Source organism: Alosa pseudoharengus, unplaced genomic scaffold (assembly GCF_046254945.1).
Source record: "Alosa pseudoharengus isolate Yale_2024_CS ecotype anadromous, Long Island Sound unplaced genomic scaffold, YU_APseudo_1.1 YU_APseudo_1.1_scf_13, whole genome shotgun sequence".
NCBI lineage: Eukaryota > Metazoa > Chordata > Actinopteri > Clupeiformes > Clupeidae > Alosa > Alosa pseudoharengus.
The window spans coordinates 20,307,652-20,323,967 of NW_027468598.1; the positions used below are offsets into that span (position 1 = coordinate 20,307,652).

A 16,316-nucleotide genomic window follows, 5' to 3' on the forward strand; every position below is an offset into this window, starting at 1 on the left:
GCTCTGAGTGTGAGATCACTTCCAGAAAATCACTGGAGCTGGCACAGGCCCTGATCATGCCACAGCTGCACTTCCGTCCAATCAAATCGGCCCGTCGCTCGCCTTCATGATGGATTTCACAGTTCCCCATTAATTTGGTTACGTAATCAGTCCCAGGACGGGGTGTGTCTTTTGTATCACACATGCTAAGTTGATGCCGCCCGAAAAGAAAATCGACAGGCTTGAAGATGGCGAGAGAAAGAGTGAATCGCTCCATCTTTCTGCCATCTTAGTGGCAACAATAGAGTAGGAGAAAAAAGAGGGGTTTTGAAAGAAGGATTTTGGTGCCTCAATTGAAAAGCCTAATTTTCAATTGAGACGTTGAGCCTGTAGCATCAGAGACTAAGCCCTGCTTCCCAAGCACTTTGACGATACTTCCACTGTGAAAACCTCATAAAAAGTAGTCTAAAAAAAAAAAGCCATAAAGATAAAGCCTGCAGGCACATGAATAATCTCTTTTGCCACTCCTCTGAACTAAGGAGGCACAGCAGATAACATACCTCACTTCCTCAAATGGCCTCTTTTGTAGATAATGATCCTTCCATTGTGTGGGAATGGAGAAAGAGTTTTCTGAAACACGTGTTTACTTCAGCCGGTCTGATTACACAAAGGCTGTCTAATCTTGTATTGTATATGGGGAAAGCCACTAGGTAGTATGAAAACACGTTGAGGATTATCAATCAAAATATACCACCACAGAAGAATATTGAGGCTTTGGTTTTGAGATGAGAACTGATGTGATAGAATCACGGGCCAATGGGAGGCATCATTAATTGTCTTCCATATCATTACAGTAATGATCAGTGTGAGGGAGGCAGTTATATGCCTCCTCCCAGTACTCTACTAATATTTTCCCCCTAATTCATTTACAAGCTGCCTTTTAATAGCCTGTAATTTCTGATCCCTCTAATCTGTTTACAGACGTTACGGCTGCACAGGGCAGAGCAGAGCAACTGGTGGCCTGTGTTGTTTTGTGAAGTCAGAGCGGAGGAGGGCGACGCTGCGGTACAGGATGAGACGCATGACTGGTCAACTGGAGCATCTGTCAACTAACTGTGGGTCTCAGTGCAGTTTCTGACCACCTGGGCAAGCTATGAGAACATTTGACACACTTATGATCTCATTTGAGTTGATTCCCTGCCATGTCTTTCAATTGGGATCGTAAGAAATATTCTTACGAGAGTGTTGGTAAATTTTTTTTTTTTAAATACTGATGTCATTAAAACCAATTAAATGATTACTCTTCCAAGCTGTACAGTAACAGGGAAACAAACCATCCCTTAAAAAGTCAGAGAGTGTGATCAACAAGGCACATGTTTCACGACAAGCGAAGCGTACAAACCTTTTCACCCAGGGCTCGGAGGCTGTCCAAGAAGCGTTGCCAGAAGTCCTTAAAGAGAGGTCGGTCGATCCGTTTCAGGCTGTCCTTCGTGCTGGCGTCCACGCTGACATATAACTGAGTGACAGGAACCAGATTCCTGCAAAACAAGTGTGGGAGAAAATTGGGATGAACGGGATGAACGGGATGAACGGGATGAAAGGCGGAAAAAGGGGCATGAGATGTTAATCTGACAGTTTCTTCACAAGTTGAAATCAAAGGCATTTTTCCTCTCTGTATGTTCACGAGAGAGAGAATGGCTAACTAAAGAGCCTCCAATGGCTACTACACTAATCGTGTTCCCTCTCCTGGATAATGGAAAGGAAAAACAAATCTAATCAGCCTCCTATACGGTACTTTGTCCCAGGAGTTTTTTAAACTAAACCGAGATGATGTATGCATGCATGTATAGACTCAACTAAATAGCAGAGAGCCTGACAAAGCAAATGCTTTAGAATGAGCCGAGGACCCCCTAGGCAATCAGGTGAAAGGGACGGAGGTAATTAGATAAAGCAAGGAGCTCAAAGGAGAGACCAAAAACATTAAAGGGAGCTAGGAAATACTTTCAGCTACCCTATAACCCAGTGTCGAAAAAAAAACCCAAGGCCACCTTGATTTATCCATCCAACCTACCCATCATCTGTCACTCGGGTGAGTGAAGCCTTGCCACTTCCAATCAAGTGTCTGTCGGTATCGGCCGCAATAAATTTGAGCACCTTGAATGTGAGGCTTCTTCGCTGACATGCGGCCTGAGGTAGGGCTGATTGCTGGTAGCCTCCTCTGCATTGGCTGACAGCAGCTCAGCGGCAATAATAAGTTTGGCTGTCAGGCAAGACGGGGGCTGCCTCTCAGTGTCAGGCGCACACAAACACACACAACATGTGCTGATCCGCCTCCAGGAAAAGCAACTATCCAGAGAGACATTTCATGTGTAATTTAACGAGGTAAGACTTTAATATCGGAAAAGCTTCTGAAAATGATTTAGATCAGCTTGTCATAGTTCAGACACAAATACCAGAAAGCATATAAAAACTGGTTTTAATATTACAATAAAAGAGAGTGAGGCTGAGAGTTGTCTTCTAAAAAAGCACAAGTTTATCCTTATTGGAAAAAGTCTAATATTAGTGCAGCTTTAAACTAACTCTATATTACTTCAACGTCTATCTAATTAAGGCAGAAGTCCTAACATGACATCCATACATCACCACTGCAGAAGTAATGAGTTCTTGTAGGCTCCTCCACCAATCCTCATTTGGTCTTTGTAAATAATTTAGCCCTGGTTGCTACTGACAGCAAAGATAACTCTGGCGAGTGCTATGAGCAGAGCTAGGCCTCTGAGCCTCTGGGCAGCTTTAACCTTAGATAGATACAGAGCCGGAGCAAGGGGGAGAGAGTGTGTGTATGTGTGTGTGTGTGTATGTGTGTGTGTGTGTGTGTGTGTAGTGGGAGTGTATTATTGAGATGAATAATGCAGTGTGACCCTGCTTCCATCTCTTTCAATGAAATGGCATCTCGTTTTATTCATGCGGCAACACAAGGGATGGCAACAGACTGGCAGCAGCCATCTCCCAATCTCTCTTTCTCTCTCTACAGAGACTGAAGTGTGTGTGTATTTGTGTGAGTGTGTGTGTGTGTGTGTCTGTCTCTTTGTGGACGGCTGCTTTGTTCCCCATTACAAGTAAAAGATGGTGCTGAATGTGTCGCCACATGCTGCAACTCTGTTCCAGGCTTAGTTGGAGGAGCTGCTTGTATCCCTCCGATAAACCTGTCCCAGTGCGGGGCGTCACGGCTGTGTGCCCCTCACATAAATGGCCGCCCTTCTTTCTCCATCGCGCTCAATGACTGCCCACTTCTTTCCGCCGTAAAAAAAAAAAGCACGGCTGATTTATGTTGCGATGGTGGCTTCTGCCAGGCAGGCTGAAGATGTATTTTTCATAAGTCTGAGGGGAGGACATAGTGAGTGGGGGGGACTGGGTGAGACAGCGGACCGACGCTACCGACAGCGTCCGGGGAGCCAGAGAGCCGCGCGCTGCGTTCGCTCCATCTCAGAGCGGCAGCTACAGCCGGGGCAACAGACGAAGCAGCGATTTGCAATTCTGCTTGGGCCGATTAGTGCTTATCAGCGCTGTTACAGGCTCTGCAGTGGTACGGAACAGAGCCGCGCCGCTCAAACGCCTGAATGCCGTGTTCAGGGACTCGGAGAGAGAGAGAGAAAAGTGCGCTGCTCCAAACGCATGTTTCAAACAAACTACAGAGTGCGGGTTAAAGCGGGGGGTGGGTGGCGGTGACGAGGGGTTTTGGGGTGGATCTGTGCTGCCACAAAGGGGATGTTTATGCGAGCAGATGTCAGGGTGAACAGCGTGTGACAGGAGCCGAGGGCGAGATGAGGTGGGTCTGATGCAAGCGGCGCTTGCGCTTGTGTTCTCGCGCCGTCCCTCTCCCGTCCGCTGGCTTGCCCGCCTGTCATCCCGGGCTTCACACAGGAGACGACTGCTCAGCAACGCCCCCATCAAAACACGCCGCAAAGGCTTTTCTCATTCAATCAGACGCTTTGTACACTCTTTGTATACAAATAAGCATCGGTCCGGGAGACAAAACGCTGGCTTGCTTAGTGGAAAGACGGGCATTGGGACTTGAGGAGTTGGAAAAGTAAAATGAGTGTGACTGCTGTGGGTCTTTGGCAGGGACAACTTGTTCTAATGGATTCACTGGTTGAATTTAACAGATATCATTATGAGCTTCGAGAAGCTAAATTGGGTATCTGGTTGAAGTCCTTGAGGCGTTCAGATATCCTGAGAAAGCCATTTTCCCTTCTAGAAGGAATATGTAAATATACATAAAATACATAATTCATTTTGTTTACCCATCTCTTCTAGCATCTTACATGCACTTAAAATTCCTAAATGCAAAGCTCCATGAATGACAAACAGGATGTATTTCGGGAAGCTCGCTGGCGTAATTCTGTGAAGCAAAGCAAAACAAAAGTGTTGCAGCGGAATGCCTTGTACTGGAGGCGGTGAGAGAGCTTACCTGATCTCGTCGGGGAACTGAGCGTTAGTCACCAGGAAGCTGGAGATGCGCTGCTGGTGGAGCAGACGCAGGAAGGCGTTGATCTCAGGGTACATGATGGGCTCTCCCACCAGGGAGAGGGCGCAGTGCTTGACGGCCAGGCCCTCCTCGAAGCGCTCCGGGCGAACCCCCGGGACCCCTGCAAGGCAGCACAGTCTGAGTCACCGGTCTGCCTGAGAGCCGTCGCACACAGCACCACACATGTGGAAGCGATCGGAGTACAGCTGACGCTGTGTTCAAAGGATATTTCAAAAGCGCTGATAGACAGGGGCGCTGTGGGGCAACTGGCTACGGCGCTCATACCACATTCCGCACCACAGCCCGACCTGGGTCATTTCCTGTTCCCACCCTATCTCTCTTTCCCACTTGCTCTGCACTTGCACTGCTCACTCTCTCTACTGTCCTATCTGATTAAAGGCAAAATGCAGATAGACATCCGTGGCCTACTGGTTAGGGAATCCGACTTGTGACCGAAGGGTGGCCGGTTCGATCCCTGACTGGTAGGAAAAATGTGGGTGGGGGGAGTGATTAAACAGCGCTCTCCCACATCCACGGATAGGGTGCCCTTGAGCAAGGCACCTAACCCCCAACTGCTCCCCGGGCGCCGGATCAAGGCCCCACTGCTTCGGGTGTGTATGTGTGCTCACTACTCTGAGTGTGTATGTATGAATGGGTGTACACTGTGTGTGTGTTGTACACTTTCCCCGGATGGGTAAAATGCAAAGAACAAATTCCTTGTATATTTAAGTATACTTGGCCAATAAAACTTGATTTAGATTTTTAGATTTCGATTTAGACAGCAAAACAAACCAGATTACCATCAAAACACGAGGGACAGTGTGCATGCATTCATCTCTCAAAACTATGCTTCAATGACACACAATGGTAATTTCAGCTAATCTCAGTGAGGAATGAGTCAAATTTGAATGTTTTAAAATCTATTAACACTCTTGCTGGAATACTGAGCTAAATGCCGTCAAATAAATCTTTGCATGAAAGTTGTAATATTCAGTTCTTGATTAAACTAAATTAGAGAGCTGTTGATTAAATTGCGTGTTTATTTTGGATAGGTTGTACTGTACCTAATTATGACCGCCGCGCAGCGATTTTTTTCTTTTTCGCATGTCCAAATTTCCGTCGAGGATTCCCGGGACACTGAAAGACCGGGGTACATGAAACTTGGTGGGCATGTAACCCCACATGGATAGCACGGAACCATTGTTTTGATCTGTAGCCCCCCCGCTGGACTGGACCCCCCGAAAGGAGGGTAGGGCAGACACAGTTTTCTGTGAATATCTCGAGAACAGTAGGGTTTAGGAGGACCATTTTTTTTGTATGTTGATCTCAAGGGGCCATGTTAACCCATTCCATAACCACTCATTTCATGTATAGCGCCACCTAGTTAAAAATTAAAAAGCAAAAAATTAGGTGTTTTCATCACAATATCTCTGGCTGACATGGTCAAAACTGCACAAAATTGAAAGTGTAGGATCATTATGACACCTTCCGAATGCATGCCAAGTTTTGTGAACTTTCGTTCATGGGGGGCCTTACAATAAAATTATTTATGTGTACATTTAGTGACCGTACACCAACAAGGATTCCTGGGACACTGAAAGACCGGGGTACACGAAACTTGGTGGGCATGTAACCCCACATGGATAGCATGGAACCATCGTTTTTTGATCTGTAGCCCCCCCGCTGGACAGGGCAGACACAGTTTTCTGTGAATATCTTGAGAACCGTAGGGCCTAGGATGACCATTTTTTTCTGTATGTTTGCCTCCAGGGGTCATGTTAACCCATTCCATGTGCACACATGTGCATAAACAGATACACACGCACACACATACATTCACAGTAATCATACGTATGACACATACTCACACAGTAGACATATGTACGCATGCATGCACAAACACACATACGCAGACAAACACACAAGCACGCACACACACACACACACACACACACACACACACACACACACACACACACACACACATAAACATAAACGTGTGCACGCACACATGCACACAATTCAAGAATTTCTCAGAATTATGAACAGGCAAGATGGGGTTGGGGTTGTATAAAATGAATTTTACATGTGAAATCTATGAACTAATCATGTTTTGGTACTTGTTGTCTAGCAGATACCAGTGAGAATTGAGTGTGGATAATGCAATTTAGTGAGACAGTTAGAATCATATAGGCCTTTCAGCGTGATTTATTTTTGTGGAAAAAATGTGCTGGACTGGGCGGCGGTCATATTTTGTACCGCTCTGCGGTACATCTAGTTTCAATAGTTCTAGACCGCTTTCGTGATTGCTAAGGGTACACAGGCAAGTGAGTGCATGTCCAAATGTGCAACATTTTTGTCTTGCTCAGTTCAGTCAGTTCACTAGATTATAGGAGCTTTCACATGGCCAGAGGTATTGAGTATCAAAGCTGCGTGCGGGCACACACACACACACACACACACACACATACACAAACACACACACTCACACTTACACTCACACACACCCACTATTTCCTCCAATTCTCAGCTCACCAGATTCACTTCTCCCTGGATAATCAGACCTGCCTCCAGCTTTAGGTGGCAGCGCCTGCCACGGTTGTCAAATAAATGAGTCAATGCCAACAGAGCAGCGGCAACCTAAGAGGGCCACAAACAAGCACGCGGTTCCTGTACCCCGAGTCAGAGATGGGACCACAGGCAAACACGTTCTCCTCTGCAGAGGACAAACCGTGAAAAACAAACCCAGCATATTCCATAGTGTGTATTAGCGGAGTTACATAACCATCTTAAGGTGCTGGGGACACCTGCAGTATAAGTTATATCCACAGTAATGGGTTAAAATGTCACTGTAACTGAAATCTAATTTATTTTAAAGGAGGGATGCAGAATTACTTTAAATAACCAGGCTGTATGCGCACAAAAGATTCAGTCTCCAAAAGTAAGGGGAGGCTCTTCTGAAGACATAACAAATCAATGAACCATAAAATAACATTTAATTCAACAATAAAGTATTTTATTGCTGGCAAAGACCGAAGTCATTATGTGCAACCTGGTATTCCTGAAATATCACTTTTGCAGTTGAAAAGACTTCACTTGAAATTCCAACACGATTAAGCCAATCCTCTGGAGACCCTCCACCCTCTGAAGTGCTTCATCTAGATTGCATCGACATTCTCCCAACAGTACAGTATGAATGACTGCTGCAGTGATGCCAGTATAGACAATAATCTGGTGGCACAGAATGCAAAGGAAAGTGAAGCAGCATCGCGCTGACTTAAGCAGTCCATGATGATGGTCCAAATTGAACCATGATGAAGTTGGCTTTTTCAAACTGAGACAAGAGAAGGAGGAGGAGGGGGAGGAGGAGGGGGAGGGGAGCAGAGAGGGAGACAAAAAGCTAAAGAGCTGGAGGAGAGAGAAAGAGAGAGGGAAAGGGAGAGAAAGAGAAAAGAAAGACAAGATCAAAATCCAATCCCCCAATGTGAGGCACGTCTTAAATGGACTCAGCGGCCGAGTTGTTAAGATCTCCCAGTGACATTTCAAGCACAGCTCATCAAAGGGAGCACTCGTGAAGGCTCACAGACTGCCTACCCTAATCCTCTCTCATCCATCCGCTCATATGCAAACCCTGATTAAGTGAAAAACACAAAAAGAGAAAAAATCAAACAATCGATCCACCTCCAAATGCTGAGCATGGGGCAGCGGGGACCGGGGTTAAATGACAGTGGGAGGGGGAGGGAGGCAAGAGTGAGAAAAACTAACTCACTCCAGAGGAGTGAGTCACTCCCCATCAAAGCCGCTGCAGTGCCAATAAACCTCCGAGCCCATCAGAAACCCCCCAGCCCCCCACTCAGCCCCCTCTCGCAACACCACCACCCCAACTCCTCTCCCTAAACCCAATAGCCCAGCTTTACCCTAAGCAGTGTCAGCCAAAATCGATCCAGATGTCGATCAAAGTCGCCAGTTTGCTCTAAAAATAAAATATAAAAACTGGGCCTTTTTTATGAAGTCTGGCAGTTAGTGACTGTTTCCGAGCTTCAGTCACTCGATACATGAGCTCATGAGTGTGAGGGAGGAATGTGTGATTTTGTTGGAAGTCGTGGCTGGGAGGGTGCGGGCAGTTGTCGCTGATGTGATGGGGTCTTTTCAGATGGATGATGAATACTCAAAAAACACCACTAGACAGACTTTATGGGAACACAAAACCAACAATAGGATTAAATAGTGCCACTTGACAAAAAAGCACTCAGAACTGCCTGAAGCCTCTCTTTTACCCCCTTGATGAGATTTTGGGAGTGTTTATTATGCACTTCATCAGAGAACAATCCCCACAGACAACTGATTATCCAATTGTGATTTTTAAAAGGCCTGCTTTAATGACATAACCACATTTGATAGTCCAAGTTCCATTTGTATTCTATCTATTTTTCTTGCATATTAAGAACTCTTCCATTATGTATGCGGAGCGCTATCCTGGCAAAGTTATTGCTGCTGCAGCCAGCACTGTTTAATTAATCACAACACAATCAAAATAAGAAAGCCGACACTATAAAGAGCTCTCTGGCAGACTGTAGCAGGGAAGCTCGGTATACAATGAGCAAAATTGTTAATTGAGTTCCACTGCATTCAGCAACAGAATATTATTTACCTCCCCAAATCCATATTGCTGCTCTGAATACAATAATCTTCCTGTCGACAAAGGAGGCGTTGATCTCATAAAGTAAAATGGGGGTTGTGTTGGCTGTACATCATGTAAATGCAAGGGGATATTGTTTGAGGAAATAAGAATGTCCAGGTCTGCCAGCCCCGGAGTTAAATGTGATCCTCCTCATGCTGGATCAATGTGAAAGAGAACACCCACTAAACCTCAACACAAAAACACTAATCAAAATACTGTTGGTGTAGGAAAATGTTCCTACACTGCATTCTATTCCCTAAGTCCTAAAAGTCACAACACTACATGAACAGTCCTTCAGTACTGCTTGACTTCTGTTGAAATTGTTGGTAAAGAACACAAATGAGATTACTGATGGGGTTAAATGTAGAGTTAGGGCTAATGACAGATTCCAATAGTATTTTGCAAAGTAAAGTTAAAGTAAAATTGATTACTCTCCACTCCTGACAAAGTATGCTTAAATATCCTTTGTATGCATTTTCCACAAACCAAAGACAAAGTTGCCTGCCGTGTCAAAGTGAAGTCACAGTCTCAAGGTCATGACAGATTAGGCCCTGCCTGTATGAGACCCCCTCAGAGATGCCACGGGCAAACCGCGTCACTGGAGCCCCTGCATTGTCTAATGCGAGTGACTGGCGCTGGGGAGATTTATGCCACCCGCCGGGAGTGCGAGCCGTCACCCACTAATCAAAGCGCCAAGCTTATCTCCTTTACTCCCGGGGCACCCTTGGCTCCCAATAACAATCTCATGCATTTGACTGCAGGCTAACTGACAAGGCGCAAATGAATAGATGGGGTCTGATTCATGCCGGCACTCAGAGCTCGTAATGTCAGCGCTTTTGTGTGAACCACAAAGTACAGCCCAAATATCCCCAAAGTGCCTGTCTGGGTATTTCAGAGCAGGGGGGAAAGAGTCCTTCTGTGGTGTTTTATTTGGAAGTTGACAGTCAAATTAAAACATTTATCCTCAAGTGTTGGTGGGCAAGTTTTGAGTGTTTTAAGGGATACATGTTCTGCTGGTTTTGGAGATAAAACTGAATAAATACGTAGAGTGCCAAAGGTGGGAAGATTCCTGAGTCAGCAATGGCTGTCAGCCAATCTGTATGAAAAATGCATACTGTAGCTTGTGTTACGCATGAGGCCAAGTACATGACCTGCAATTTCAAAGCAATTTCAAAGTGTCAGTTGATATCAAAAGTGACTTCACATACATTGCATGAATTATTGCACAGTATGTGCAGTGGTGAAAGAATGATGCAAATATTCAGCCAGCTGTATCTGGAGTTTATGGAAAACCATGGGACAAGGGGTCAAATAGCATACCTCAAAACGATGTAAGTACATAACCAAAAACCCCTGTAATTTTTGTAGATTTCCCCGGTGAAGGACATATCACAAAATAAAACCAGACAGTCTGATGTGAACCAAGGTAACCAATGTAAATTTAAGCATTTCAAGAACATAAAAATGGAAAGTGAGTGTGAGTGCGTGAACTGAATATAGCATGCAAGCCTGCGTCTGTGTATGTGTGTGTGTGTGTGTGTGTGTGTGTGTGCATGCGTGTCTGCATCTGTGTGTGTGTGTGTGTGTGTGTGTGTGTGGATGCGTGTCTGCATCTGTGTGTGTGTGTGTGTGTGTGTTGTGTGTTGTGTGTGTGTGTGTATGTGTAGGCTGCAGACAGGTTTACCTCTGAACTGCTTGATCATGCTCTGGTGGTTCTCCACCGCCTCCAGCAGGATCTTCTCGGCCGGGTCCATCTTCCAGCGCCACTCGGTGCCCACGGGGTTGGTGTGGTGTCTGCGGGCCGGGGGGGGGACAAGACAGGACAGGACAGGACAGGACAGGACAGCATCTGTCAGATGTGGCCCCCCATCACCCGAACCGCCATTCAACGCCCCCACCCACAACCCCAGCCCTGTGACCCAGCTAATGAGTTCATCGGGACCCTTTCACAACGGCTCACATCACCACTCACAGCAGCCGCCCACGTCATCCGTCCAGTGCATTTGTATTGCCTTTCTAAACGCTGAATCTAAACGACGATCACTGCTTTGGATGGGGTTTAAATGGGTAAAATAATAAACTCCACCCGGTTTCAATCATTTCCATGTGGCTAAGTGGAGGAAAGCCACTAGGGGGTTTTGCTGAGGCTGAACAGAGCAGCGCGGTGCCCTTCAGCTCAACCCTTGAGGAAGATCAGCACTCTGTGACCCACACACACACACACACACACACACAAAAAATCTCAGCTTGAAGGCCTCTCCCTCTCTCTCCATTCCCACCTCCTCACAGCTGCTGGACGCAGGCGAGTGGAAGGAGTAGTGGATGGAGCTCCGCTGGAAACCCAATATCATTCCCACAAACAAAATGGGGGAGCATGACTTACGAAATGCAAGTCTGAATAGAGGCCACGGTCATGCTAGCATGGGTGTCTTGACTCGAGTAGGTGGACCTGGAGCTGCAGAGGCCCAGCATCTGAGAAATGAACCATGTGCTTCACAGTGTACACACAGTATCCAGCAGGGAAGGGTCAGTGAAGCGTGGCCTTGGCTAAGCATTTTCTAATGTGTGGATAACCCTCAGGACCTCGCTAACACTGATACTGCTCACTCGGTACAATCCCTGGCCTATTTTATACAGTCTATGGGCCTGACACAGGGTTTGTTGTTTAAAGTACAGTAAAAGGGCACTTGCTGCCAAATACATGCTGACTAGCAGCAGAAAATTTACTTTTTTGTCAGCCACAAATGTTACTAAACCACCCAGTGACAAATGAAAAACTCTGAAACTTCTAAATGGAAAAAAGGCTAAACAAACAGGAGAGAGTTGTCGTCAACCTCACTCTCTGCGGCTCTTGTTCTTGGGAACAGAATTCTACTTCCTCTGAGAAGAGCAATCTGTGAGTCAGTCCTGCAGCATCCCTTGGCCTTGGCTGATGTAAACAACTAAAGGGTATTAATTGGAAGACAACTGCTGTGCAATCGAGGAGATGCTCAGTATTCAGGATGTGCACTCAGGAAGGAAGAACCCATCAGTCACTGCAGAACGATCCGTCTCTTCATGTGAACGAGACGAGCGTCTGTTAATGGTGTTTTTACTTATGGTGTAACCCACGCAGAATAAAAACACTGAATCTACAGGAATGGTTCTGTGATAACTAGGGACACTTAGGGACAAGTGTTGTAAATTAGCATTTAGCTATGAACAATACTGGCATCAGATAGCGGTTTTCAGTTTGTCTATTAATACTGCATCTGTCTAGCCTGGTTGACACCAGACCCTTCTCAATACAATTGTATTTGAGATAAGGGTCTGGCAAAGGTTCATTCACCTCCCATTTCAAAAAGGGCGTCAACAACAGACGATCAAAATGCCTCCGGGCGCAACTGGAGAGACCGAAAACCAATCAGAGCAACGAAAGAGATGACCTATGCAGAGCGACGAGAACACACATTGCAACAGTTTACTGTCTATGGTTGTAGGTTAGGGGAGAACTGGGAAGAATGAAACATTTTGTCACTAGCAACCTACATCTGCCCTTTCAGCAGCCTACCACTGTTGCAGATATTACATATAGCAAGCGCAAGCGCACCTGATTGATTAATCACCCACTATGTATATTTAGATTAAGTTGTCCACTGCATTTAGATTTACTACAATAAATTACTAAAATTACTAAACTACACTACTACAATAAGTTTTATTTAGTATAATTTGTATTTTAGTATAATCTTTATCTTCTACAGTCCTTATTGCTTAGTTGTGTTTTTTTTATATTATATACTTTTAATTACTTTTTCTGCTGTTAGTGAATGTGTGTGTGTATGTCTGTATGCTACTGTGACCTTGAATTTCCCCTAGGGATCAATAAAGTATCTATCTATCTATCTATCTATCTATCTATCTAAAGGTATTCCAACATAAGGAAGCAGTATGGGAAACTTGTCGTTTTCTAACTCCTTGTCTAAAACCGATGCGATAGCAGCTTCAAATGAGTGCTGTTCCTTGGCAGCAGCCATCTGATGCTAATATTTGCAAAAACTGTTTCAACGTCGGTGTTCTATCGTTATCTAAAGCCTGCCTCAATGGTTGTGATTGGTGCCAGGATTAAGGCACATTGGAAATGGGCTTGAATGGGCTCTTCACTAGACGGACCTGCAGAGCAAATCCCAAATTTGCCGGAAGTTCGTCTGGGTTTCCCAGGCTAGTATCTGTCCATATCAAATAAACTATAATAATAATAATAATAATACTAATTTATACATTTTCAAAAAACTAACTAAATAGATGGATTGCCTTTTCTCTTACATATTCAACAGTAACTCCTTTCCAAGTAATGTGATAACTTGGCTGGAACAGCCTCTCTCAACATCACACACTGGCCAAATACTGGCACACAATGTCAAAGACTCACACCTCTGGCAGTCCTCTGCAGAGCTGTGCGACATTTCGCCTGAGAACCTTTCCACTGCTGAGCTGTGGCACTTATCAGCTGTTGCACACGGCTGGAGCATTCCCCATGTATGCCACGCCAGCCCCTTTGCCCCTCTGATTCTTCTGCTTTGTTTGAAACACGCCTCACGCTTATGCTAATGCTGTTGCCACATTCTATAGCGAGATAAAAATAAAAAAAGCTTTGAACCACAAAGCCACTTCGTTCCCATTCAAAATTAATGGGATTCATCTGAGAGAAAGAACAAAGACCATCCAGCGCGGTCTCTCTCTCCCTCGGTCTCTCTCTCTCTCTCTCTCTCTCTCTTGGTCTCTCTCATTTCCTCTCCCTCTACGCTTGTTGAGTATGTTCCTTTTCCATGTTTGTTTGTCCGCTCACATTTATCCCACATGGGCTAATCTGAAAGTAAACTCTCCTTCTTCATCCTCCTCCTTTGACGATCACAAGACACACTCACACCACACACACACTACACATACACACAGACACACACAAGCACGCACACACACACACGCACACGCACACGCACTCCCAGAGGCTTTTGGGGCTGCCTGTGGTAGCAGACGGCTGAGTCCTGTTGCGCCAATGCGTTCTGGTGGCAGCCATCCTGGATGGAAGCCTCCACTCAGACGTGGCTGATCTAGACTGACAGCTCCCAGCTGTACCCTCCAGCCCGCAAGCTCGGGACCTTTTCACCAGATGAGATGAGACTTTTATCATTTCCATCGGAGCGAGAGAGGGGGGCGCGGTGGCAGACAACAGGGTGGACAGGCTCGCCGATGCGCCCAACCCTCTTCCTCTCGTAGCCAGCCATCGTCATGAATCAATGTGGCCGTGTCTGCTTTTGCACTTGCAATTAGCGCGGCCGTTCATCAGGGCTGTTTACGGAGGAGGGCCGGAGTGCTGACGGTAAGCACGCGCATCACTCATCGCCACAGAGACCTGATTATTCTCATCATTATTAATGAGTCGTGGCATCTATCAGAAACTCTCAGAGGTCCTACTGTGCCTATGCCTTATATCCCCAGAGAAAGCAGACCAAACCCAGGTGCAGTACAGACACTTAGTATACTTAATAGAATAAAACATATTTTATTAGAAGACTGCAAAGATACATAATCAACACTTGCATTTGTTGTTCACTGAAATAGCATTCTTGATGGCATATTATGTTATACACTTCCAGTTCAACTTCACCCCTAGTCTTGCACAGAAATCATCAGAAATCAAAGATTGATTCTCTGTACATCTATAAATCTTACCCCCCAATACTGACCCACCTCGATAAATGCAATGTCGTATACGCCATTACTACTGTACGTGGTGCTCTCAACTCAATAGCGTAGCAACACTAAAACAGAGGCTATGTAATGTGTCATTGAATTGTGACCAAATAGTGAATCATTTCCTCTCACCTCCAGCAGAAGACACATTTATTGGCACAGGCCAGGCTGGGGGTGGCCTCCATGCACCGATGGGACTCGATGCCGTAAAAAGTGTGCTTGTAGCAGCCACCTCTCCCACGTAGCATCGACTGCCAGAAGACGCAAGAAAGCATTCAAGGGACAAAATGTACCTCAGGTAAATAACTTCCCGAAGAAACCAGGGCATAGGGGTATACACAACAAATTGAAAAGTTTGGACTCACCTTAGTCCAGCGACATAGCTTCACTCCAGAATGGCTCCCGATGAGCTTGTAGCCTGGATAGAAGAGCAGATGAAACAAGCATGAGTGACAGTGCTGACTTCTCAAAGGGTACTGACCTGTTTGTCACTCAGACCCCAGACACCTCGAGAGAGACACTGCCATAGTGATAGACAAGGCCATTCAGGGAATGTTTTTTCCAGGAAGTTCATTGTCATTTCCAAACAAAAGTGTGATGTGCCAAGAAGCTGTTCCATTGCCATGACATCCTGGGGAACCACTAATCTACTTTATAATTGCCCTCTCTGGAGTGAAGAGAGACTGAATCAATCCCCCACTGAATCAATCAGACTGCATTAATTCAAACATGTTGGCAGATTAGGCTACAACGCATATACAGGTGAACAGGTGAATTCAACAAAGCCACTTCAGCACCAAGCCAGGGTTCATTTCAGAGTATTTCCTCTGCTGGAGTGCTTCACTACGTTCCCTACATTCTGAAGGGTAACTCTGTATCTGATCTGGGGGTTTGCCAAACAGATTTGTTCTTTTGTTCCTACACCTCCCATGCCTGCTCATCAAACAGAAAGACTGGCTCCAGGATATGGTTACCCCTTCAGCATCCATTCATCTACCGCTGCCCAGCACTGGGACAGATACCTTGACAGGGTGGCCAGCAGCTGGAAAACCTTCATTGCTCTTTGAAATCTAAGGCTTGGGTGCTGTGGTGCAACTGGCTACAGCAAATAAACCACATTCTGGTCCACATGCCCATGGGGACCGGGGTTCGAGGCCGACCTGGGTCATTGCCCAATCCCACCCCATCTCTCTCTTCCACTTGCTTCCTGTCACTCTCTTTGTGTCCTATATGATTATCAAAAGCCCCCAAAAAATGATGTTGTGAGCAGCGTAATACAGCGTGTCACATTCCTGATTTTCACTCATCCTGGTGGAGCGGTTCAAGAGTTTGTCGAGTCGAAGTGCTGTGCTCCTGGTTTTCTTCTCTTTTGCTTGTTATTTTTAAGCACTTTGACTC

At 45.7% G+C, this 16,316-nt stretch overlaps 1 protein-coding gene across 2 annotated transcripts in view; it reads right to left on the reverse strand.

Moving 5' to 3' along the window:
- The window catches only part of tyw1 (tRNA-yW synthesizing protein 1 homolog (S. cerevisiae)), a 61,690-nt gene that overhangs the window by 26,775 nt on the left and 18,599 nt on the right, over positions 1-16,316 (reverse strand). For both annotated transcript variants that reach the window (XM_076282444.1, XM_076282443.1), the window contains exons 9-13: positions 15,284-15,336; positions 15,051-15,169; positions 10,870-10,979; positions 4,448-4,625; positions 1,382-1,517 (exon numbers count right to left, since the gene is read on the reverse strand). In XM_076282444.1, the coding sequence (XP_076138559.1) occupies positions 1,382-1,517; positions 4,448-4,625; positions 10,870-10,979; positions 15,051-15,169; positions 15,284-15,336 (596 nt within the window). The remainder of the gene's footprint in view (positions 1-1,381; positions 1,518-4,447; positions 4,626-10,869; positions 10,980-15,050; positions 15,170-15,283; positions 15,337-16,316) is intronic.